The sequence below is a fragment of the Heterocephalus glaber genome, unplaced genomic scaffold (assembly GCF_053883595.1).
Source record: "Heterocephalus glaber isolate CG9 unplaced genomic scaffold, H.glaber_assembly_v1.0 deba00001606, whole genome shotgun sequence".
NCBI lineage: Eukaryota > Metazoa > Chordata > Mammalia > Rodentia > Bathyergidae > Heterocephalus > Heterocephalus glaber.
In genome coordinates, this window is record NW_028258377.1 from 40,133,162 (window position 1) to 40,159,396 (window position 26,235).

Sequence of the window (26,235 nt, forward strand, 5' to 3'; positions counted from 1 at the left end):
ATGTAAGAAGGGGGTTTCCTGAGTTGGGAGTTGTCCTGCCTTGTTTTTTGGTTTTGTTTTGTTTTGTTCTTGCTGATGCCTGAGATTGAACCTTAGGCTTTACACTTGCTAGGTAAATGCTACCATTGAGCTGTAACCCCTTGTCTTATTACTTGTTGCTGAGACAAAGTACCAACACCCACAAGATGAAGGAGGAAAGGTTCATTTTAGCTCACAGTTTGTACAGCTTTCAGTTCATGGTAGATTGGCTGAAGCGGGGCACATGGCTGAAGGGGCACCACAGAGGAGAAACAGTCCATGGCAGGGCAGGCAGGAGCAGCAGCAAGCCTGTCTTCTTTCTGTCCCTTTGTATTCCTTCCAGGTTATAAGCCTTTTTGGGTGGTGCCACCCACATCTAGGTTGGGACTTCTGTCTTCAGTAAGTTCATTCTGCCACACCCAGAACTATGCTCTGATTCCAATCAGTGCATTTGATTTAGTACCACACACCTTTGATCCCAGCATCGCACACCCAAGATCCAGCCAGCTCCAAAAAGCCCTACCCATGAGCACATGAAGGTTTGAGGGACATTGAGATAAAAGTTGTAACACCCACTCAAGTTTCATTTTCTTTCCAAGGAGAATCTGGCATTTGAAAATTGCATTGTTATAATGTGATTGGTTTTTGAAGACAAATCATACGAGTTCATAAATTTAGTTTTAACTTTGAAATATCCTTTTGACCATGTAACAGTTTACTCTGAGTGTCACTCAGGCAGCACATTTGTTTATGTAACACGAGTGTCACTCAGGCAGGTGTCATTTCAGTCAGTCGATTCTTGTTTGTACAAGATACATTCATATACCTGTTTGTTTATATTAATAAGTTCTGATTTTCTCTTACTAATTTGTTGTTTATTTGTGAAAAATAACCTATAATTTTGTGCTACAGTCTATAAAAACTCTCATCGTAAGTATATTAGGTATGTCTGATACTTCTCCAGAACTCAGTGATACTCTTTTACAATGCACAACGGGCACATTTGGGACACTGAGACTGAACAGAAAGGAAGTGCCAAAGATCTGCAAAAGAAAAATCTGAAAGGGGCCAGGGATTTAGCTCAGTGGTTCCACCGCCTGCCTCACAAGCGCAAGGTCCAGAGTTCGATCCCCAGTACAAAAAAAAAAAAAGTAAGGAAAAGAATATCAGTATACAATATTTATGCACCTTCTGGACCAAACAATATGGAACTTGTTTGTTATTGAAAACAAGGAGGTTCAAAAAGTCATTTACAATTTAGGTCTAATAGACCAAATAATTGAGAAATATGGATGACAGAAACATCAACCAAGATGTCCATCATCAACGTCTTCTCCATTACACCTAGTGGGTAGACATTTGATTGAAATTTTGCCACACACACACGAAAAGGAAAGGCTAACATGACAGTGTAAAGTGTATTCAAAGAAAGACCATAATGCAAAAAGAATTTGGAAAGAGACTAGATACTACTGTCCAGATTGTAATATGTTGTGTATCGAATGTTTTAAGATGTTCTATATACAGGAAAATTATTGAATAACTTTGATTAAATTGTCATTTTTATATTTCCTGTTATTTATAAAAGTTAATGAAAAATACGCAATTTTTGGTCATCCTGTATTTAAATAATTGGATTGGTGAATGGTTAAGCTAAAATATTAATCTAAGGGCTGGGGATTTAGCTCATTGGTTTCGCTGCCTGCCTCATAAGTGCAAGGTCCCAAGTTCGATCCCCAGTACCAAAAAAAAAAAAAAAATTAACAGATTTTCTAATCCGTCTCCTAACTAAGAACATGAAGTACTGATGTGATTAAACTAGAAAGTGGCAGTTTTGAGTCCAGAGATAATACTTGATGGCTTGCGCTCCCCCCAGCTTTGCCTGGATTTAGGATAATTTGGAAGGGGTTTGTCACTACCTTTAGTGACCTGTGGAGCCAGTCATCGGTACTTCTTTCTAAACTCTGAATATTTTTTTTAAAGACTTAGAATTCACTCTCTCAGTTGAAAACCAACTATTTTAAGTGTGTGTGTGCACATCAGCAGAAATTCTTTTTTTTTTGATACCAGGGATCAAACTCACATCCTTGCACTTGCGCAGCAGGCGGTGAAACCACTGAGCTAAATCCCCGGCCCCCTGCAGCAGAAATTCTTAACCTGTGTGTGAATCTGGCTAGATGGAGTTTGGGGAGGAACCTCAAGGTCTTAAGTTCTTACACAAACTGACAGCCAAACATGGTGTTTTGTTTTGTTTTGGAGGTTAGGTCTCGCCAAGTAGTTCAGGCCGGCCTTCACCTCACGATGTAGGACAGGCTGGCCTCAAACTTGGGGAAGTCTGCTTGCCTCAGCCTCCTAGTGCTGGGATTACAGGCATGCGCCACCATGCCTGGCCCAAACCTGTTTTATGTCTTACAGTGTACCTTTTACTTTCTGAGTTTCTACAAGGCCAAGGTGGCAAAGCCCAACCGACCTCCAGTGCTGCTTGACAAAGTTCCAGCTGGGGGAAAGAAAGGGTGGAACACATCGCACCCTCATGTTTTATTGTTTCTTGCCATGATGTTTATAATTGTTACTCTGATCACAGGAGTCACTGTGTTTGTGACTAACAACAAACTCTCCATGAGGCACATTGGTAATGACATATTGAAATCTGATCTGGCTCATAAGCCCCAAATTCCAGTTTCTCTTAGTTCTGTTGCCACTTCCACTCCTAAAGAAACCTCTCCTCAAACCCCCTGTTTCCCCACTCCTATGACTCCCCCTCTTATTGCTGACATTCTTTTTACTAAAGGGGTCTTACGAAGAGATTGAAAGGACAGACTTTAGATGTAAGAAATAGTGGAAAATGGGAAAAAGAAAGAAAGTTAAGACAGGTAAATGCATTAAGGAGACAAGTTATTCAGTATTTCTCCAAGTGCTGTAAATATCTCCTGCTCATGGACTATGAACCCAAATGACATTTAGTTAAGATGAATAGAGGTATAGAAAAATAGAGAGCTAATAGCAAACTATATTAACCATTGTGCAGTTTCTCAAGGGCCAGCTGGCAACCACAAGTTTGACACTTAATTGATTAAATCTCGCTTGAACCCCCGCTGATATAAAGATTTTGATTAAGTTACTTTCTGTTCTGTTTAGGTGTGGGTACATAAGGGGACAATTGTAATTTTTAAATATGTATTCCTGACGTTCAATGAAATGAAACAGCTTAGAGGAATTGTACTTTGTTTAACAAAAAAAAATAACCTTTACTTCAATAGAAATTGCTAAGGCAATTTAAAATGTAAACATGTTCCGCCCAATGCCTCCCAGCTATTGCTTAAAGATATAAAAATAAATCAGACCCTGAGACTTCTCAGAGGGAACCTGAACATTGCTTGTGAAGGTTCTTTTCTCATCGCCGGCCCAGGACATCTCCCCTACCTACCCAACATCGACTGCAGCTGGTCTTCGGCACAAAGGAGTTTTACTTCGTGGCTTTCCATCATGTAGACGTTTTACACCTTCAAAAGTATTTGAGCTGGGCATGGGGCACATGCCTGTTCTGTCATCCTAGCGCTCTGGGAGGATGAGTCAAGAGGGTGCAAGTTGGACCCCAGCCTGGGCAATTTACCAATTTAGACCCCTTTAAAAAGGGGCTGGGGTGGGGGTGTGGCTTAGTGTAAGGGCCCTGGGTTCAATCCCCAGTTCCAAATTTTAAAAATTTTTACAAATTGATACTTTGCTCTTGTCTCTTCTCCCGTTCTGTTTATTGTTTTTATTTTATAATTATGATTATTATTATTATTCTGCAGGGGTGCAGACTGAACCCAGGGCCTTAACACAGGCTGGGCTCACGATTGTGATCCTCCTGCATCAGCCTCCCAGAGTGCTGGGATCTCAGGCATGCAGCACCGCACCCAATTGATGTTTTTCATTATTAATGTCTAAAACAATCGTTTTAGTGGGTTTTTGCCACATCTAATTGAAAACTTCACAATTTTTTTTCTTGTTCTTAGAGATTTTCAAATAGCTATGGGTGGGAATTGAAATTGACCCTTTATGTGAGGCAAATAGTTTTTTCCCAATTTGTCTCCTTTGTTGTGTTTAACATACTTGTATAGATAATACATTGATTTTTAAATTTGGTTTATAAATCCTTCCACCCTAACGATTTATAAAGTCATTCTTTTTCCCTGGTGTTTCTATGGCTCTGTACTTTTTGGTGGGGAGAGCGTGGGAGAGGGTTAAGGGAGTGGAGCGTGGAGCGTGGAGCGTGGATCCCGGCTTCCCCGCCCGCACGCACGTGGCCCCGCTGTCTCGTGGACGGCGCACGGGCCCTGCCTTCTGGGGTTCACTCTTGCAGTCTGTGGGACCAGCTGGGGGCGGAAGAGGCGGTGTGGGCACAGAGCATCTGGCGTCTGCCACAGACCTGCGTGGACCTTGTCTCCCAACTTGGTCTTGAGGCGCTGCAATGGCAGGAGGAGCCGCGGGAGGCGCCGAGGAAAGGTATCAGCGCGCCGTGACTGGCCCTAGCTCCCGCCCCCGAGGGAGCCGCGCCAGGGCAGCTGTGTCCCAGCAAGGGCCTCCCGGTCGGTCGTCGGTCGGTCGGTCGGTCAGTCGGCAGGCGGAGGCCGGGCCTCTCGGTCCCCAGGGCCATGGGACATGAATTACTGCCGGCTTCGGGCGGTGCTGCGGTGGCCGAGAACTGGGAGGGGGGCCGGGCAGAGGGCAGAGGAGCAGGCCTGCAGCAGCGCGCAGAGCTCAGGCTGGGAGCAGCCACGCTGGCCCGAAGTCCCCCTTCGGCCGGCTGCGGCCTCCTCAGCACGGGCTGCACCTCGGCAAATAGCCCTCGAATTCCCGACCCACAGGGGCCGAGTGAATGACACTATTTTATTTTAAGTTTTGTTTTGGTTTTTTTGGTACCAGGGATCGAACTCTGGTCCTTGGGCTTGCTCAGCAGGCAGCGAAACCACTGAGCTAAATCCCAGGCCCAAAAGCTAGAATTTGACTCTCGGGGATTTTTTGGAGTTTTTTTTTTTGGTACCTGGGGTCGAACTCAGGACCTTGAGGTTGTGAGACAGGTGGCGGCAGCACTTAGCTAAATCCCTGGCCCCTGACACTATTTTAAAGGCACTACATTTGGGGTCATTTTTCATGTACCAATACAGCGTTCTCTTTCCTTACTGTGCAGCTGGACTGCATCTCCCTGCAGGCTTCACCAGGTGGGCAAATTGCCCTTAGTCTGGTCAGTGAGACAGGGAAGGGCTGATCTACGTTCGCTCACTTTCTTTCCTTCTTTTTTTTTTTTCTTTTTTCTTTTTTAGGTTTTTTGAGACAGGGTCTCGCTTTAGTTCCTGCTGGCCCTGAACTCACTATGTAGCCCAGACTAGCCTCAAACTTTCGCTGATCCTCCTGCCTCTGCCTCCTGAGTGCTGGGATTGATCTATGCGATTTCTAAGAGCCTGAAAAGTCTTAACAGACTGGTATAGGAGAAAGGGGGTGTTGCGGGTCCTGGAAAGTTTTCCTGAAAGGGTCAGTACAGGCATAGGCACCTTGCCTGACAAGTAAAGTGCACCTGAAAAGTGCAGATTATATCAGCCGTCGTTCAGTATGCAAACACTGTGCCTTCTGTCTTTCTGTAACTGTGCCTTTCCTGCTTTGAGTCTCTGGTCCGTAATGGTGGATTTCAGTCAGTGTGGAGTTTTCCTGTCCCTTCCCAGGGGTCTCATAGATTACCAAGGCATCGGGAGGGGCTGTCTGATCCTCTTTGTCATCATCTCTTGGCTTCCTGAGATCTTTGTTACCTCATTTAACCCCTGTTCGCTGATTCCTAGAGGTTAACATTTTGTGATGCTGACTGTGATTATGCAGGTGTTAGGGTCGCGTTACCATCCTGCTGCCGGGTGAGCGCCTGCTGTGGGGTAGGCGCTGCGCCGTAAGTGTTAAATAAAATGCTGGTTAAGGAACTCGGTGTATTGTATCTCTTGTGCCCTGTGGCATTTGCCCAGAGAACCACATGTGCAAGCCACGCTTGTTTTGTCGCCCAGGGCTTGAACCCGTTCCTGTTTCAGGGATCCCTTGCCTCCCAGAGCAGTGCAGGGCACACACCTGGTATTTGAGCTCTTCTGCCAGCTGGGAAGTCAGACCTTGACCTGGACTCTGCCGATCAGATGCACCCATGTGGGATTTTGAATCTGACACTAATGACACAGAGAAACAAGGATAGAAGAGCCTGCCTTTGGTGTCGGTGGCAGCGGCATCCAGTTGGCAGGCGCGCAGTGTCGGGGTTGCCAGCTCTGGGATCGGTGCTGAGTACCAAGGGAGGAACAGTGCCAGCTGTGTGTCCCCGGGGACTGGCTCTCTCTCGGGCTCTGTTTTGATTGCTGTCTTGCCTGCGAAACTTCTCACTCCTGCCTGTCTGTCCAGTTCATCTTCGAGTGGTCCTTGAATGCTGTTCTGGGAAATGAACTCACGGAGAACTGGGCAGGCATGGCTGCAGGCTGGGACAGTGAGGTGGAGCAGGGGACTGGGGACTGCTGGATTAGATTGCTGGGGATGCTGCTCGGAGGACCCAGAGCCCCCCAAGGCAGCCGATTTTCACAGCCCCCGACAGACAGCCCTAGAGTGGCCCAGTAAATTATTCCCTTCTCTTGGGCTGAGGCCCAGGGAGCACAGGCTCAGGGCTTCCGCCTGCTACTGCCGCAGGGGCCTGTGGTCAGGCCAGATGCAAGGACGGGGGTGCTTCTAATACTCCAGAGTATCTCAAAGAGTGAACATTATTAGCTCAGGTTATCACCTGAGACCTAGGGGCTTTGTATGACTCTGCTATAAAAAAATGTGAGGGCCGGGGATTTAGTTTAGTGGTTCTGCTGCCTGCCTGGAAATCTCGAGGTCCCAAGTTCAATCCCTGGTACCAAAAAAAAAAAAGTAAGAAATTTTGCAGATATATGTCTTGGAGCTGAAGAACTGAAAGAGTTGTAATCCAAATACAATGTTTGGCCTTCGGTGCTGCCACAGCTTATTAGTTTAATTCATAGCCTACGTAGCATTCTATGAGGAAGTGAGAATATCGATCAAGGAAACAGTGGTATTTAAGTATTTGAAAGGAGCTATAGTTCAGCTGAATCAGGCCACTCCAGATTCCCACCTACCAAGCCCTCCTGTCAGCTAAGTGGCCTCTCTGGGGTGGAAGCTGGTTTTGACTGCTTGAAGGCCATTTCACCACATAGTGTATACACTGCAGAGCTTCCTATGCAAAGGGAACTCACACCTGACCTGCTCCCTGTACCTCTTACACCCCTCCCTGCAGAGCAGCCACTCCGAAAAGCACCCCTAGGAGCACAGAGGGGCTGTGGGGGACAGCTAGACACAAGGCAGAACCCTGTCTAACATGAATAGTGAGTGAACTCACAGTTTACATGTAAGATCTGAATTGAAAGGGCATGTTCTTGAGCACATTCTGAGTCATGAAATGAGGCACTGTATAAAGGGAGAAACAGCTTTTAGAGTTCCACTGTGCCTGGCCTATGACGCCGAGTCTCTATGGGGCCACGTTAAGAAAGTCTACCAGCTAAGCAGAGGTATTACTTGTTAGGTGAGCTATAGAGAAGAGGCACTGGCCACTGAGCCCGTAGAGTGTACTGCGCTGCATCGCTCTCCGTGGGGAACATGCAGTTCCTGAGGTACAGGATGCCGCCTAAAATGTGCTAACTGCAGTACCAACATAGTGTTAGCCCTAATGGTGAAAAGCGATTTTAAAAAGGTGACGAGACGAGCGTCACATGAAGAGTGTGATAAAGAGGGTACAGGTGCCGCCTCGGTCCACCCCCACGGGCTGGGCCCCTCCGACCCCACAGTGCCACACGGCCGAGCCCTTGTCCTCTGTCTGGGCCAGCCGGGGGGTTCCTGCCCCGTGTGCATCAGAGGAAAAGCCTTGTGCCTGTGTCAGATTCTTCAGATACAAAGTGCAAGCACCCATGGGGTCTGCAACGCCACCACGTCCGGCCCGGCTTTGGGTTCTGAACCATGCTCAGCTAGGAGATATCAGTTTCCTGAATGAGTGGCCGGCTGCAGGTGTGGGGCAGGGAAAGTTCAGGGCGGACAGGCAACAGTGTTGCTCCCTTAGGCGGGGAAGAGGAGGTACCCGGTGGCCGGTGAGGGGCTGGCCAAGGAGCTGCACCCCTGTAATCCCAGCTACTGCAAGGCTGAGGCAGGGTCCCAGGTTCGAGTCCAGCCTGGGCAACTTAGGATGTCTCACAATAAGAAAGGGCTGGGCATGCAGCTCATTGGAAGAGGGCTCGGCTCATTCCCAGGGCGGTAGGGGGTGGAGTGGAGGGAAGACTGACGATCATGTTGGAAGGACACAGGGGTTGGGTTAAAGGGACCCGGTGGCCAAATATGGGACAATTTGAGCACAAAAATAACTAATAGAAGTCACAGTAGATGTAAAGTCTGTGACGATACCGACGTGAAAGAAAGAGGAGACTTTTTCTTTTTTGGTGCCGGGGGTCAAATGCGGGACCTTGTGCTTGCGAGGCAGGCACCAGACCCACTGAGCTACATCCCCGGCCCGAGGAGCCTTTGTTTTGAGACAAGGTCTCACTGTGTAAGTCTCAATAAGTAGCTCAGGCTGGCCTTGAACTTGTGGTCCTCCTGCCTTGTGTTACGGACATTCGCTACCATGCCCAGCTGAAAAGCTTTTTATATTCTTGTTTTGTTTTCGTGAGACAGGGTCTCGAAATGTAGTCCAGGCTGGCACTGAACTCACTGTGTAGCCCAGGTTAGCCTCAAACTTACAGCGATCCTCCTGCCTCAGCCTCCCAAGTGCTGGGATTACAGGCGTGTGCTGCCATGCCTGACTGAGAGCCTTTTTAAAAGCAAAAACAGGGCCCGGGATGTAGCTCAATGGCACAGCACCTGCCTGGCAAGTGTGAGGTCCTGAGTTCAGTCCCCGATACAAAACAAAACAAAACTAAGTGCCAACTAGTAAATAAGGAAATGATCAAGTGGAAAAAAATAACCATTTTGCTTCACATAATAATTGATTTAAGTAAGAAACATCAATTTGAGCTATCACTATTGGGTGAAAAATCTGAGGGAAGCACACTTTTAAAATATGACTTCCAGTCATTACTAATTACAAACAGGAAAGGTGTGCTTCACTGACAACGAAGCAATCTGTGAACAAATGAGCATCCCCACCCCATGTAATAGCCCTCTGGAGATTCTTCTTGCCAGAAGTGTCCAATCTGAAGCTACCAGTGAGGAAATGGACAAATCCTCAAATCCTGAATGTGGGATATCTTGCAAGAAAATTGGGCAGAAAATGGGCAGATTAACTGAATACACATTTCTCAAAAGAAATATAAATGGCCAATGGGGGGACCCAGAGAAAAATGCTCATTGTTAGGCATTAGGGAAACAAAAATCAAAACAGCTCTGAGATCCCCTTACTCCAGTCAGAATAGGTGTCATCGAGAACACTAGGGCCGGGGATTTAGCTCACTGACGCCGCACCTGCCTCGAAAGCACAAGGTCCTGAGTTCGATCCCCGGTACCACCAAAAAACCCCACAACAAATGCTGGTGGGGCTGTGGGGGAAAAGAAATCTTTCTGTGTCTTGGTGTGAATGTAAACTACTGCAACCACAACATCCAGAAATGAACATGGAGATTCCTCAAAAACTAAAAACTGAAATTTCATCAAACCTGCCTTCTTCCTCTCCTGGGTATCTTCCCAAAAGAATTACAGACATATTACAGTGATCGGTACATACCCATATTTATAGCAATGCAACTCACAATAGTTAAGACCTGGAAACAGCCTAGATATCTGTCAACAAATGACTGGAAAAAGGAAATGTAGTATATATGAAATGGAATATTACTCAGCCATAAAGAAGAATGAAATATCATTTTCAGGAAAATGGATGGAACTTGAGACCATAGTGTTAAGTGAAATAAGTTAGACAGAAAGGTAAGTATTACATGGTTTTTCTTATATGAGAAACCTAAAATACAAGTAAATGAAATAGTAAAACTAATGAGAGATGTAGAACCAAAAAGGCAGACTTTTAGGAGATGGGGAGGGGAATTGAAGGGTGAGGCAGAAGGAGAAAAGTACTCAAGAATGATCAAGCTATGTTAATACATGTACCAGTTACCCAAAGTGAATGTTCACTACAATATATCGCAAACATGCAGTAATTTTATTTTAGTTTTGCAATTTGGGGTTCCCGTTTGCAGTACATAATGCTCACCTTCCCTGCGTGGAGCTGGTGCGTGTGTGTAACGCATCTTCACTCCCTTTCTCATCCCCTTTCCCTCCCCTCCTCCCTCTATCTCTTGGTCTCCTTCCCATTTAACAAAGATCCAGGGCCGGGGATGGAGCTCAGCAGCACCGCGTCTGCCTCAAAAGGGCAAGGTCCTGAGTTTGATCCCCAGTACCAAAACAACAACAACAAAAACACAAACACAGCAGCCCCAGCAGTCACAGAGAAAATACCCATAGGCATGACAGTCCTGTGATCACAAACTTCAAAACACAACCGTGTCAAGGTAACAGCAGTTTCCTCCTACAGACCCCACGACACCCCCAGCCTGTGAGAGGGCAGGGCTGGGTGCGGGCTCACCAGGTCCCTCTCAGGTTTTAATTCCAGTGAAACCCGTCCTGGGCTGCCGAGCTCAATTTCTTTTCCTTTTTCCCTAACAACCATGCCCCTGACTCTTTGGGGAGGATCCTAGAAGGGGAAGAGCGGAGTCAAATGGTGCCTCCTGTTTCTGCTCTGGGGCTCTCCACCTCTGCACGGTGGCCGCACAGGCTGCCCTCCCGCCGTGAGGAGCGGGCTCTGCCCTGCGCCCAGGCCCCAGCACTGGGCAGTATTTGATTTCTTGATGGCCATTCTTCCTGGGGTAAGATGGACTCAGTGTTGTGAAAACACACACTAGTTTTTTTTAAAGCAAGAAAATTGGGCGGAATTCTTAAAAAGTCAGTGTCAGAAAAAACATCAATACCAGGCCGGGGACTTAGCTCTTTGGTTCGCGGCCTGCCTCGCAAGTGCAAGAACCCAAGTTCAATCCCTGGTACCCCCCCCAAAAATCAATACCACCACCAACCACATCGTGAACAACCACCACAATCGCTGAAATACAGTAATACAATTTGGTCTGCGAATAGAAGCATTTGATAAAAATTTCCTTTTGTTCACAAACTCCACATTGGGTGACGAACACGACTATGGGATCTTCTCCAGAATCGTGGGACAGATTAAGTTCGTGAACTGAAGTACCACTGTATTATGTGAATCATTTTTGATCAAAAGAAGCTAAAGAGATGCAACATAGTGCAACCTAGTAACAACAACCAGATCTTAGATTTTTTTGTGTGTGATACCAGGGATCGAACTCGGGTCCTTGCACTTGCGCAGCTGGCAGCGAAACCACTGAGCTAAATCCCCGGCCCCAGATCTTAAATTTTAAAAAACAGCTATATAACACACTTCTGAGACAACTGGAGGACTTTGAATATAAACTGAATATTTGACATCAACTTTTTTTTGGTACCAGGGATCTAACTTGGGACCTTGCACTTGCGAGGCAGGCTGCTGTGGGACCAAAATGACTCCATTTTGGAGCCGTCTCCTTTGTTCTCTCAAATTTGTGCTTAAACTAGGAATTCACCACTTGAAATTCCTGAGTTTATTACCCAACCACCTGTGTACCCGGGGAGAGAGCGTTCCAGGCACACTATCTGTAGGATAAGCAGTTAATGAGCTGACTGTCCACACAAGATAGATGCGGCCATTAGTGGGTCTGCTAACGATCAGTATGTAACAACCGGCCGTTAATCTTTGCCCCTTTTCTCCCTCACAAAAACCAATACGTAATCCCCTTCGACCCCCAAAGCCTAGCCAACCAAAACCCTACACTTCATATGTATTGAGTATTAACCAATCACCTGGCTACTAATAACCAAAGCTTGTTGTATTCTCAATAAAAACCCTGCTAGTTAGGGACTCAGGGCTCTCAATCTCGATCCGCTGTGTCGGTGACAGTTGAGAGTCCCTGCTTAAGCTTGAATAAACGACCCTTGTGTGCTTACATCGGAAACGGCCTCCTGGTGGTCTCTGGGACTTCACAATCTGGGCACAACATTTGGGGGCTCGTCCGGGATCCCAAGACCTTCAGGACTCCCGTACCGGAGGGTCAACGCCGGCTGGTGAGTGTTTTTTGTGTTTGTAAAGTCTGGGCCTATTTTCTGGGAAGGTCGGCAGACGGTCTAGGCGGACGCGCTGCAAGGGCCGCCGACCCGGGATCCTGGAAGACGTTCCGGATTCCGCTGGTGGGGACGGAGTGCCCCAAGAGTACGAGTCAGTGAGACTCCTGGAGGGACGGTGCGGGTCGCTCCCGCGGCACGGCAGGAGGCCGTCGTCCCATTTGCATTGCCTCCGATCAGGCGGAGGACGATTTTGTCTCGCGTGTTTTTCTGTTGTGTTTGTCTGTGTGTTGTACTGACTTGGACTGAGACGATGGGACAGACTGTGACTACCCCCTTTCCCTCATGAAAGATCATTTCAAGGAAGTTAGAGAGAGCGCTCGTAACCTAAGTTTAAAAATTAAAAAGGCTAAGTTCATCACCCTCTGTAGCTCGGAGTGGCCCACCCTTGGGGTAAGATGGCCCCCCGAGGGAACTTTTGATTTGCAAATTATACGCAGAGTTCGTAAAGCCATCCTTCATCCCGACCAGGTACCCTACATTGCCATTTGGAAATTTCTGATCTTTAACCCACCCCCGTGGGTTAAGCCTTTTTTGCCTTCACAGCAACAGCAGCCAGAGTTAATCCTGACAGCCAGTAAGAAGACTCCTAGAGGGCGCGATGACGAGAAGCAGACCGAAACCAAGCCGACCGCGCCACTCTACCCTGTCCTCCAGGGAGGGACCGAAGAAGATCTTATTTTCCCTCCCCCTTACTCTCTCCCCTCTCTTCCGCAACAGCAGGCTGAAAGAAATGACCCAGTCCCAGCCGGGGCTAGGGAAAAAGAGCCCGCCCCGGGTGCTGGCAACCGTAATGGTCCCGCCCAAAATACTCGTCACCGGCGCGCCGCCTCGCCGGCAGGACCAGCAGACTCTACTGTTTGTCCGCTGCGAGCGATAGGGCCCCCTGATGAGCATGGGAACCAGCCTCACCATTACTGGCCCTTTGCTACAAGTGATCTTTATAATTGGCGCCGACAACATGCCAATTTCTCTGATAACCCTAGAGATTTGATTAACCTGTTAGAAACTGTTTTGTTTACCCATCAGCCCACTTGGGATGACTGTCAATAGCTTCTGCAGGTCCTGTTCACCACTGAGGAACGAGAGAGGATCCAGAATGAGGCCAGGAAATTGGTTCCTGGTGACAATGGTCAACCCACCACCAATGCTGACACTATCAACACTTCTTTTCCTCTGTCCCAACCCAACTGGGACTTCAACACGGCAGAAGGTAAGGAGAGGCTTTGGGTCTATCGCCAGGCTCTATTAAAAGGTCTGAAAGCAGCAGCGAGGAAGCCTACAAATTTGGCTAAGGTAGGGGATATACAACAAAAGTTAGATGAAAACCCTGCTGCTTTCCTAGAAAGAATTCAGGAAGCTTTTCGTAGGTACACTCCTATGGACCCAGAAGCAATTGAGACAAAGGCAGCTGTAATAATACATTTTGTCAACCAGGCGGTGCCAGACATTAAGAAAAAGTTACAGAAAGTAGATAGGTTAGGAGAAAAGAGTATTCAGGACTTAGTGGCAGTGGCAGAGAAAGTGTATAACAATAGAGAAACCACAGAGGAAAAACGAAAAAAAGCTGATGACCGCCAGACCCGAAACTTAGCTCGGATCTTTCTGGCTGCCACTGCGGGAGAACAGAAGGAATGTGAACGTAAACTAAGAAAGATTGTGGTGGAAGGAAAAAACAAAGAGAGACGCAGAGAGCGCCCCCAGTTGGGGAAAAATCAATGTGCTCATTGCAAAGAGTATGGACACTGGGCCAGAGACTGTCCCAAAAAGAAACAACAGGAAGGACGCCCCAAGGCCCCTATCCTGGCTATGGATGAATTAAATGATTAGGGGGGACGGGGTTCGGCACCCCTCCCCGAGCCCAGGGTAACCCTAAAAGTGGAGGGGAGACCTATCGAGTTCCTAGTAGATACAGGGGCTCAACATTTGGTCCTACTTAAACCATGTGGCCATGTTTCTGATAAGACCTCCTGGGTTCAAGGAGCTACAGGCATGAAAAAGTATTCATGGACAACCCAAAAAACAGTAGACTTGGGAGTGGGCCAAGTAACCCACTCATTTATGATTATACCAGACTGCCCCTACCCCTTATTGGGAAGAGACTTACTGACTAAATTAGGGGCTCAAATTCATTTCCAACCCGGGGGCACAAAAGTCCTTAATCAAGAGGGAAGGCCCATTCAGGTACTAACCATAAACCTAGAAGATAAATATCTGCTACATCAGAAGAGGGCCCCTCCTGATCCTGACATGGAACAATGGCTCATCATGCTCCCACAAGCATGGGCAGAGACTGGAGGCATGGGGTTAGCTGCACACAGAGCACCAGTGTTTGTAGAAATAAAACCTGGGGCAGATCCTGTACAAGTTCGCCAATATCCTATGCCCCTAGAGGCCCAAAAGGGAATAACTCCACACATCAGGAGGTTGCTTGCTCAGGGGATTCTTAGGCCTTGTCAATCAGCCTGGAACACCCCCTTGTTGCCAGTGCGAAAACCTCATTCTAATGACTATTGGCCAGTGCAGGATCTCCGGGAAGTGAACAAGAGGGTTATGGACATCCACCCCACAGTGCCTAATCCATACACCCTTTTGAGTTCACTTCCCCCGAGCCATCGATGGTACACAGTCTTGGATCTCAAAGATGCTTTTTTTAGCCTTCCGCTAGCACCCAAAAGCCAACACATCTTTACATTTGAATGGAGTGACCCAGAACAAGGCCTCAACGGACAGCTGACATGGACCCGATTACCCCAAAGATTCAAAAACTCTCCCACCATCTTCGACGAGGCCCTACATGAAGACCTGGGTGAGTTTCGCCTCCAGAACCCCCAACTAACTCTGTTACAATATGTAGATGACCTCCTCATAGCAGCTGAAATGCGGAAAGACTGCCTAAGTGGAACCAAGAGACTCTTGATAGTCATAGGAGAACTGGGGTACCGGGCGTCCGCCAAAAAGTCCCAGATCTGCAAACCCGAGGTAAGCTACTTGGGGTACATGCTTAGGGAAGGGCAGAGATGGCTGTCGGATGCTAGAAAAGAGACAGTTCTTAAGATACCCACACCAGATTCTCCTCGGAAAGTCAGAGAGTTCTTGGGATAGGCGGGCTTCTGCCGCCTATGGATACCGGGGTTCGCAGAGCTCACAAGGCCCCTTTACGAGACAACCAAAGACAATCAGGCTTTTCAATAGACAGAAAAGCTACAAAAATCTTTCGATCAAATTAAAACAGCCTTGCTGACGGCACCAGCCTTGGGCTTGCCCGATATTACTAAGCCATTCCACCTTTACATTGATGAAAACAAAGGAGTCGCTAAGGGCGTCCTGGTCCAGCATCTAGGGCCATGGCGCCGCCCAGTGGCGTACCTATCAAAAAGACTTGATCCAGTTGCATCAGGATGGCCCCTGTGTCTAAGAATGATTGCAACAGTGGCTCTAATGGTCAAAGATGCTGACAAGTTGACATTAGGCCAAGAACTGTGCGTGACCACCCCTCACGCTATTGAGGGAGTCCTAAAACAGCCTCCAGATCAATGGCTCAGTAATGCTCGCCTGACCCACTACCAGAGCTTACTCCTAAATCCAACCCGAGTTGTCTTTCAGGCCCCGGCTGCTTTAAACCCAGCCACACTGTTGCCAGACCCGAACTTGGAGGCTCCGCTTCACGACTACACAGACATCCTAGCCCAGGTACATGAAATTCGAGCAGATCTGAGCGACCAACCATGGCCAGATGCAGATGATACCTGGTACACTGATGAAAACAGCTTTGTTCGTGATGGCCGCAGGTATGCAGGAACAGCAGTGGTGACAGAGACTGAGGTCATTTGGGCAGAACCATTGCCCACCGGGACCTCAGCACAACGGGCGGAGCTCATAGCTCTGACCAAGACATTGACTCTAGGACGGGGCCAAAAGTTAAATATATACACAGATAGCCGGTATGCCTTTGCCACTGCACACGTCCATGGGGCCATCTACAAAAAAAGGAGACTCCTGACAGCTGAAAAAAAGACTATTAAAAACAAAGAGGAGATCCTTGCCCTCTTAACAGCCCTCTGGCTACCTAAAAAATTAGCCATTATCCATTGCCCAGGACACCAAAAAGGTGACACTCCAATTGCCAGAGGAAATAATTTAGCTGACCAGACAGCCCGAAAAATAGCCTTAAAGATTAATCTGACACTGGCCACTCAGCTGCCCGATCCGGGAAGTACAGCCCTACCAGAAAAACCCCAGTACACTGAAGAAGATTTAAATTGGATAAAACAATTACCTATGCCTCAGTGCCTCAACGGGTGGTGGAAATCTTCTGATTGTAAAGTCATCTTGCCTAAAGCGCTGGGAGAACAAGTTCTCTCCAAGATGCACCGGACCACCCACATGGACACTCGAAAAATGCAAGATCTCCTGAGACATGCTGAAATTAAGATCCGTGATGCTAATTCTAAAATTGAACATATTGTTGCTACCTGCAAAGCCTGTCAATTGACAAATGCCACCCACAATAGGGCCAACCCAGAAAATAGGCTGAGGGGAAGCTGACCTGGAGCCTATTGGAAATTGGACTTCACCGAGGTAAAACCTGGAAGGTATGGTTATAAATACTTGTTAGTTTTTGTAGACACTTTTTCAGGATAGACAGAAGCGTTTCCTACCAAACATGAAACAGCGCGAAGTGTGACTAAGAAACTGCTAGAAGACATCCTGCCAAGGTATGGTTTTCCAGTAATGCTAAGATCAGATAATGGACCCGCCTTTATTTCCAAGGTGAGTCAAACCCTAGCACAGATATTGGGGACGGATTGGAAATTACATTGTGCATACAGACCCCAAAGTTCAGGACAGGTAGAGAGGATGAATAGAACATTAAAAGAGACCTTAACTAAATTAACCTTAGAGACTGGCGGTGACTGGGTGACTCTCCTTCCCTTCGCCCTCTATAGGGTACACAATTCACCCTATAAGACGGGATTAACTCCCTTTGAAATCATGTTTGGAATTCCCCCTCCCATTATTCCCAACCTTCAATCAAATGTGCTTGTTAAATTTGATGACCAAAAGTTGTTACTTTCTTTAAAAAGCCTCCAAAGTGTGCATGAGGATATCTGGCCTAAATTAAAAGCCTTATATCAAACTGGACCGCCTCCTGAGCCCCATCGCTATCGACCAAGAGACTGAGTCTTCGTCCGGAGACACCAACAAAAGGACCTTGAGCCCCGTTGAAAAGGACCCTACGTCACAGTCCTGACCACGCCCACCACTCTCAAGGTCGACGGGATTGCCTTGTGGGTGCACTACACCCACGTTCGCCTTGCAGATCCTCACGCTGTCCTAGAGGACTTCGTTCCATCATGGCAGGTGTCCAAAGACCAAGACAATCCCCTCAAACTCAAGCTGCATCGTCGACGGTCATGTGGTAACTGTACTTTTGACACCGATTTTAGGAAGACAGAACCCACATGCTCCCCTAAATTTAACCTGGATGATCATCAATAACGCCACAGGTGACATTATTAACAGCTCGTCCAAAGTGAGCCCACCATTAACCTGGTGGCCTGCTCTAGAGTTTGATCTCTGTCGGCTAGCCACTGGCAGCTGGGATATCGGACACTGGAGCCTAGAGTCACGGGGAAGGCCTGAATGTGGGGAAACAAAAAAGGGGTGTACCCTCCCCCCGGTCGATTCACAAACACTGGGTTACAACCATGTAATTCGCAGGGCAATATTACGAGACACCCCCTTCTACAGGGAGGACTCTGCGTTGCCTTAGGTAAAAAATGTTGCTTCTATGTAGATCATTCAGGAGTGGTCAAAGAGTCCATGGCTAAAGTTAGGGAGGGCATCGCCAAACGTAAGCGAAAAAGAGAACTATCTCAAAACTGGTTCGAATCTTGGTTTAATTCTTCCCCTTGGCTAACTACCCTAATCTCTACCCTGCTAGGCCCCTTGCTTATCGTGTTACTACTGTTGACCTTTGGACCTTGTATGCGCAATAGACTAGTTTCGTTCATCAAAAAAACGAATTAACACTGTTCAGTTAATGGTGCTCAGGTCCCAATACCAGCCAATTCCTACCGACTTGATAAAATTAACCCCCAGAGGCCCATGATTGGCCCTCTATAGCATCATGAGAAGGGGGGAATGTGGGACCAAAATGACTCCATTTTGGAGCCGTCTCCTTTGTTCTCTCAAATTTGTGCTTAAACTAGGAATTCACCACTTGAAATTCCTGAGTTTATTACCCAACCACCTGTGTACCCGGGGAGAGAGCGTTCCAGGCACACTATCTGTAGGATAAGCAGTTAATGAGCTGACTGTCCACACAAGATAGATGCGGCCATTAGTGGGTCTGCTAACGATCAGTATGTAACAACCGGCCGTTAATCTTTGCCCCTTTTCTCCCTCACAAAAACCAATACGTAATCCCCTTCGACCCCCAAAGCCTAGCCAACCAAAACCCTACACTTCATATGTATTGAGTATTAACCAATCACCTGGCTACTAATAACCAAAGCTTGTTGTATTCTCAATAAAAACCCTGCTAGTTAGGGACTCAGGGCTCTCAATCTCGATCCGCTGTGTCGGTGACAGTTGAGAGTCCCTGCTTAAGCTTGAATAAACGACCCTTGTGTGCTTACATCGGAAACGGCCTCCTGGTGGTCTCTGGGACTTCACAATCTGGGCACAACATTTGGGGGCTCGTCCGGGATCCCAAGACCTTCAGGACTCCCGTACCGGAGGGTCAACGCCGGCTGGTGAGTGTTTTTTGTGTTTGTAAAGTCTGGGCCTATTTTCTGGGAAGGTCGGCAGACGGTCTAGGCGGACGCGCTGCAAGGGCCGCCGACCCGGGATCCTGGAAGACGTTCCGGATTCCGCTGGTGGGGACGGAGTGCCCCAAGAGTACGAGTCAGTGAGACTCCTGGAGGGACGGTGCGGGTCGCTCCCGCGGCACGGCAGGAGGCCGTCGTCCCATTTGCATTGCCTCCGATCAGGCGGAGGACGATTTTGTCTCGCGTGTTTTTCTGTTGTGTTTGTCTGTGTGTTGTACTGACTTGGACTGAGACGATGGGACAGACTGTGACTACCCCCTTTCCCTCATGAAAGATCATTTCAAGGAAGTTAGAGAGAGCGCTCGTAACCTAAGTTTAAAAATTAAAAAGGCTAAGTTCATCACCCTCTGTAGCTCGGAGTGGCCCACCCTTGGGGTAAGATGGCCCCCCGAGGGAACTTTTGATTTGCAAATTATACGCAGAGTTCGTAAAGCCATCCTTCATCCCGACCAGGTACCCTACATTGCCATTTGGAAATTTCTGATCTTTAACCCACCCCCGTGGGTTAAGCCTTTTTTGCCTTCACAGCAACAGCAGCCAGAGTTAATCCTGACAGCCAGTAAGAAGACTCCTAGAGGGCGCGATGACGAGAAGCAGACCGAAACCAAGCCGACCGCGCCACTCTACCCTGTCCTCCAGGGAGGGACCGAAGAAGATCTTATTTTCCCTCCCCCTTACTCTCTCCCCTCTCTTCCGCAACAGCAGGCTGAAAGAAATGACCCAGTCCCAGCCGGGGCTAGGGAAAAAGAGCCCGCCCCGGGTGCTGGCAACCGTAATGGTCCCGCCCAAAATACTCGTCACCGGCGCGCCGCCTCGCCGGCAGGACCAGCAGACTCTACTGTTTGTCCGCTGCGAGCGATAGGGCCCCCTGATGAGCATGGGAACCAGCCTCACCATTACTGGCCCTTTGCTACAAGTGATCTTTATAATTGGCGCCGACAACATGCCAATTTCTCTGATAACCCTAGAGATTTGATTAACCTGTTAGAAACTGTTTTGTTTACCCATCAGCCCACTTGGGATGACTGTCAATAGCTTCTGCAGGTCCTGTTCACCACTGAGGAACGAGAGAGGATCCAGAATGAGGCCAGGAAATTGGTTCCTGGTGACAATGGTCAACCCACCACCAATGCTGACACTATCAACACTTCTTTTCCTCTGTCCCAACCCAACTGGGACTTCAACACGGCAGAAGGTAAGGAGAGGCTTTGGGTCTATCGCCAGGCTCTATTAAAAGGTCTGAAAGCAGCAGCGAGGAAGCCTACAAATTTGGCTAAGGTAGGGGATATACAACAAAAGTTAGATGAAAACCCTGCTGCTTTCCTAGAAAGAATTCAGGAAGCTTTTCGTAGGTACACTCCTATGGACCCAGAAGCAATTGAGACAAAGGCAGCTGTAATAATACATTTTGTCAACCAGGCGGTGCCAGACATTAAGAAAAAGTTACAGAAAGTAGATAGGTTAGGAGAAAAGAGTATTCAGGACTTAGTGGCAGTGGCAGAGAAAGTGTATAACAATAGAGAAACCACAGAGGAAAAACGAAAAAAAGCTGATGACCGCCAGACCCGAAACTTAGCTCGGATCTTTCTGGCTGCCACTGCGGGAGAACAGAAGGAATGTGAACGTAAACTAAGAAAGATTGTGGTGGAAGGAAAAAACAAAGAGAGACGCAGAGAGCGCCCCCAGTTGGGGAAAAATCAATGTGCTCATTGCAAAGAGTATGGACACTGGGCCAGAGACTGTCCCAAAAAGAAACAACAGGAAGGACGCCCCAAGGCCCCTATCCTGGCTATGGATGAATTAAATGATTAGGGGGGACGGGGTTCGGCACCCCTCCCCGAGCCCAGGGTAACCCTAAAAGTGGAGGGGAGACCTATCGAGTTCCTAGTAGATACAGGGGCTCAACATTTGGTCCTACTTAAACCATGTGGCCATGTTTCTGATAAGACCTCCTGGGTTCAAGGAGCTACAGGCATGAAAAAGTATTCATGGACAACCCAAAAAACAGTAGACTTGGGAGTGGGCCAAGTAACCCACTCATTTATGATTATACCAGACTGCCCCTACCCCTTATTGGGAAGAGACTTACTGACTAAATTAGGGGCTCAAATTCATTTCCAACCCGGGGGCACAAAAGTCCTTAATCAAGAGGGAAGGCCCATTCAGGTACTAACCATAAACCTAGAAGATAAATATCTGCTACATCAGAAGAGGGCCCCTCCTGATCCTGACATGGAACAATGGCTCATCATGCTCCCACAAGCATGGGCAGAGACTGGAGGCATGGGGTTAGCTGCACACAGAGCACCAGTGTTTGTAGAAATAAAACCTGGGGCAGATCCTGTACAAGTTCGCCAATATCCTATGCCCCTAGAGGCCCAAAAGGGAATAACTCCACACATCAGGAGGTTGCTTGCTCAGGGGATTCTTAGGCCTTGTCAATCAGCCTGGAACACCCCCTTGTTGCCAGTGCGAAAACCTCATTCTAATGACTATTGGCCAGTGCAGGATCTCCGGGAAGTGAACAAGAGGGTTATGGACATCCACCCCACAGTGCCTAATCCATACACCCTTTTGAGTTCACTTCCCCCGAGCCATCGATGGTACACAGTCTTGGATCTCAAAGATGCTTTTTTTAGCCTTCCGCTAGCACCCAAAAGCCAACACATCTTTACATTTGAATGGAGTGACCCAGAACAAGGCCTCAACGGACAGCTGACATGGACCCGATTACCCCAAAGATTCAAAAACTCTCCCACCATCTTCGACGAGGCCCTACATGAAGACCTGGGTGAGTTTCGCCTCCAGAACCCCCAACTAACTCTGTTACAATATGTAGATGACCTCCTCATAGCAGCTGAAATGCGGAAAGACTGCCTAAGTGGAACCAAGAGACTCTTGATAGTCATAGGAGAACTGGGGTACCGGGCGTCCGCCAAAAAGTCCCAGATCTGCAAACCCGAGGTAAGCTACTTGGGGTACATGCTTAGGGAAGGGCAGAGATGGCTGTCGGATGCTAGAAAAGAGACAGTTCTTAAGATACCCACACCAGATTCTCCTCGGAAAGTCAGAGAGTTCTTGGGATAGGCGGGCTTCTGCCGCCTATGGATACCGGGGTTCGCAGAGCTCACAAGGCCCCTTTACGAGACAACCAAAGACAATCAGGCTTTTCAATAGACAGAAAAGCTACAAAAATCTTTCGATCAAATTAAAACAGCCTTGCTGACGGCACCAGCCTTGGGCTTGCCCGATATTACTAAGCCATTCCACCTTTACATTGATGAAAACAAAGGAGTCGCTAAGGGCGTCCTGGTCCAGCATCTAGGGCCATGGCGCCGCCCAGTGGCGTACCTATCAAAAAGACTTGATCCAGTTGCATCAGGATGGCCCCTGTGTCTAAGAATGATTGCAACAGTGGCTCTAATGGTCAAAGATGCTGACAAGTTGACATTAGGCCAAGAACTGTGCGTGACCACCCCTCACGCTATTGAGGGAGTCCTAAAACAGCCTCCAGATCAATGGCTCAGTAATGCTCGCCTGACCCACTACCAGAGCTTACTCCTAAATCCAACCCGAGTTGTCTTTCAGGCCCCGGCTGCTTTAAACCCAGCCACACTGTTGCCAGACCCGAACTTGGAGGCTCCGCTTCACGACTACACAGACATCCTAGCCCAGGTACATGAAATTCGAGCAGATCTGAGCGACCAACCATGGCCAGATGCAGATGATACCTGGTACACTGATGAAAACAGCTTTGTTCGTGATGGCCGCAGGTATGCAGGAACAGCAGTGGTGACAGAGACTGAGGTCATTTGGGCAGAACCATTGCCCACCGGGACCTCAGCACAACGGGCGGAGCTCATAGCTCTGACCAAGACATTGACTCTAGGACGGGGCCAAAAGTTAAATATATACACAGATAGCCGGTATGCCTTTGCCACTGCACACGTCCATGGGGCCATCTACAAAAAAAGGAGACTCCTGACAGCTGAAAAAAAGACTATTAAAAACAAAGAGGAGATCCTTGCCCTCTTAACAGCCCTCTGGCTACCTAAAAAATTAGCCATTATCCATTGCCCAGGACACCAAAAAGGTGACACTCCAATTGCCAGAGGAAATAATTTAGCTGACCAGACAGCCCGAAAAATAGCCTTAAAGATTAATCTGACACTGGCCACTCAGCTGCCCGATCCGGGAAGTACAGCCCTACCAGAAAAACCCCAGTACACTGAAGAAGATTTAAATTGGATAAAACAATTACCTATGCCTCAGTGCCTCAACGGGTGGTGGAAATCTTCTGATTGTAAAGTCATCTTGCCTAAAGCGCTGGGAGAACAAGTTCTCTCCAAGATGCACCGGACCACCCACATGGACACTCGAAAAATGCAAGATCTCCTGAGACATGCTGAAATTAAGATCCGTGATGCTAATTCTAAAATTGAACATATTGTTGCTACCTGCAAAGCCTGTCAATTGACAAATGCCACCCACAATAGGGCCAACCCAGAAAATAGGCTGAGGGGAAGCTGACCTGGAGCCTATTGGAAATTGGACTTCACCGAGGTAAAACCTGGAAGGTATGGTTATAAATACTTGTTAGTTTTTGTAGACACTTTTTCAGGATAGACAGAAGCGTTTCCTACCAAACATGAAACAGCGCGAAGTGTGACTAAGAAACTGCTAGAAGACATCCTGCCAAGGTATGGTTTTCCAGTAATGCTAAGATCAGATAATGGACCCGCCTTTATTTCCAAGGTGAGTCAAACCCTAGCACAGATATTGGGGACGGATTGGAAATTACATTGTGCATACAGACCCCAAAGTTCAGGACAGGTAGAGAGGATGAATAGAACATTAAAAGAGACCTTAACTAAATTAACCTTAGAGACTGGCGGTGACTGGGTGACTCTCCTTCCCTTCGCCCTCTATAGGGTACACAATTCACCCTATAAGACGGGATTAACTCCCTTTGAAATCATGTTTGGAATTCCCCCTCCCATTATTCCCAACCTTCAATCAAATGTGCTTGTTAAATTTGATGACCAAAAGTTGTTACTTTCTTTAAAAAGCCTCCAAAGTGTGCATGAGGATATCTGGCCTAAATTAAAAGCCTTATATCAAACTGGACCGCCTCCTGAGCCCCATCGCTATCGACCAAGAGACTGAGTCTTCGTCCGGAGACACCAACAAAAGGACCTTGAGCCCCGTTGAAAAGGACCCTACGTCACAGTCCTGACCACGCCCACCACTCTCAAGGTCGACGGGATTGCCTTGTGGGTGCACTACACCCACGTTCGCCTTGCAGATCCTCACGCTGTCCTAGAGGACTTCGTTCCATCATGGCAGGTGTCCAAAGACCAAGACAATCCCCTCAAACTCAAGCTGCATCGTCGACGGTCATGTGGTAACTGTACTTTTGACACCGATTTTAGGAAGACAGAACCCACATGCTCCCCTAAATTTAACCTGGATGATCATCAATAACGCCACAGGTGACATTATTAACAGCTCGTCCAAAGTGAGCCCACCATTAACCTGGTGGCCTGCTCTAGAGTTTGATCTCTGTCGGCTAGCCACTGGCAGCTGGGATATCGGACACTGGAGCCTAGAGTCACGGGGAAGGCCTGAATGTGGGGAAACAAAAAAGGGGTGTACCCTCCCCCCGGTCGATTCACAAACACTGGGTTACAACCATGTAATTCGCAGGGCAATATTACGAGACACCCCCTTCTACAGGGAGGACTCTGCGTTGCCTTAGGTAAAAAATGTTGCTTCTATGTAGATCATTCAGGAGTGGTCAAAGAGTCCATGGCTAAAGTTAGGGAGGGCATCGCCAAACGTAAGCGAAAAAGAGAACTATCTCAAAACTGGTTCGAATCTTGGTTTAATTCTTCCCCTTGGCTAACTACCCTAATCTCTACCCTGCTAGGCCCCTTGCTTATCGTGTTACTACTGTTGACCTTTGGACCTTGTATGCGCAATAGACTAGTTTCGTTCATCAAAAAAACGAATTAACACTGTTCAGTTAATGGTGCTCAGGTCCCAATACCAGCCAATTCCTACCGACTTGATAAAATTAACCCCCAGAGGCCCATGATTGGCCCTCTATAGCATCATGAGAAGGGGGGAATGTGGGACCAAAATGACTCCATTTTGGAGCCGTCTCCTTTGTTCTCTCAAATTTGTGCTTAAACTAGGAATTCACCACTTGAAATTCCTGAGTTTATTACCCAACCACCTGTGTACCCGGGGAGAGAGCGTTCCAGGCACACTATCTGTAGGATAAGCAGTTAATGAGCTGACTGTCCACACAAGATAGATGCGGCCATTAGTGGGTCTGCTAACGATCAGTATGTAACAACCGGCCGTTAATCTTTGCCCCTTTTCTCCCTCACAAAAACCAATACGTAATCCCCTTCGACCCCCAAAGCCTAGCCAACCAAAACCCTACACTTCATATGTATTGAATATTAACCAATCACCTGGCTACTAATAACCAAAGCTTGTTGTATTCTCAATAAAAACCCTGCTAGTTAGGGACTCAGGGCTCTCAATCTCGATCCGCTGTGTCGGTGACAGTTGAGAGTCCCTGCTTAAGCTTGAATAAACGACCCTTGTGTGCTTACATCGAAAACGGCCTCCTGGTGGTCTCTGGGACTTCACAATCTGGACACAACACTGCGAACCACTGAGCTAAACCCTGGCCCACCTGTCCTCATTCTTCAGGATCCATGCTCAAGTTTTTAGGGGTAAGATGAAGTGTAAGGCCAGGGCCACTTACTCATGAACACTCATACTGTCTCTTCTCCCCTCAGTCCTGAGCAACCACAACTCAATTTTCTGTCTTCCTGAGATATTTCATGTAAATGGAGTAATACCATATGTAATCTTTTACGACCCGCTTCTTTTGTTTAGCATCCAGGTTGTAGTTTTTTCTCAGTCATTCCCATCCCACAGGGTTTGCGCCCAAGGCCTTCACACTGAGCTACAACCCCAGCCCTTTGTTTTGTTTTTTCTTTTTAGATAAGGTTTCTGCTAAGTTGCTTAATTGCCAGGGCTGGGCTTGATCCTCCTGTGTGTGATCCTCCTGCCTCAGCCTGCCACAGGGCTGGGAATACAGTTGTGC

The 26,235-nt window shown here is 47.7% G+C and overlaps 2 protein-coding genes across 18 annotated transcripts in view; one reads left to right on the top strand and one right to left on the bottom strand.

Annotated features, from left to right (window-relative positions):
• Lyrm7 (LYR motif containing 7) overlaps positions 1 to 26,235 on the bottom strand; it is a 264,174-nt gene that overhangs the window by 222,280 nt on the left and 15,659 nt on the right. The gene's annotated exons all lie outside the window — the stretch shown is intronic.
• Positions 80 to 25,500, top strand: LOC147823023 (uncharacterized). 5 transcript variants are annotated; one of them, XR_015444671.1, is made up of 4 exons: positions 80 to 12,216; positions 12,820 to 19,034; positions 19,638 to 20,304; positions 21,749 to 25,500. XR_015444671.1 is itself a non-coding variant. In XM_087194583.1 (4 exons), the coding sequence occupies exon 4, from the start codon at positions 22,512 to 22,514 to the stop codon at positions 23,637 to 23,639; it is 1,128 nt and encodes a 375-aa protein (XP_087050709.1). In that variant the 5' UTR covers positions 80 to 12,216; positions 12,820 to 13,486; positions 17,361 to 19,034; positions 19,638 to 22,511; the 3' UTR covers positions 23,640 to 25,500. The 5 variants fall into 5 exon arrangements, 2 of the variants coding, with proteins under 2 accessions (XP_087050709.1, XP_087050708.1); XR_015444672.1 differs by having other exon boundaries at positions 24,179 to 25,500; XR_015444670.1 differs by having other exon boundaries at positions 12,820 to 13,486; positions 14,931 to 19,034; positions 19,638 to 25,500.

Bases quoted from the DNA above. Each gene is read 5' to 3' on its own strand.
- LOC147823023 (XM_087194582.1), top strand. From the start codon at position 22,512: ATGATTGCAACAGTGGCTCTAATGGTCAAAGATGCTGACAAGTTGACA.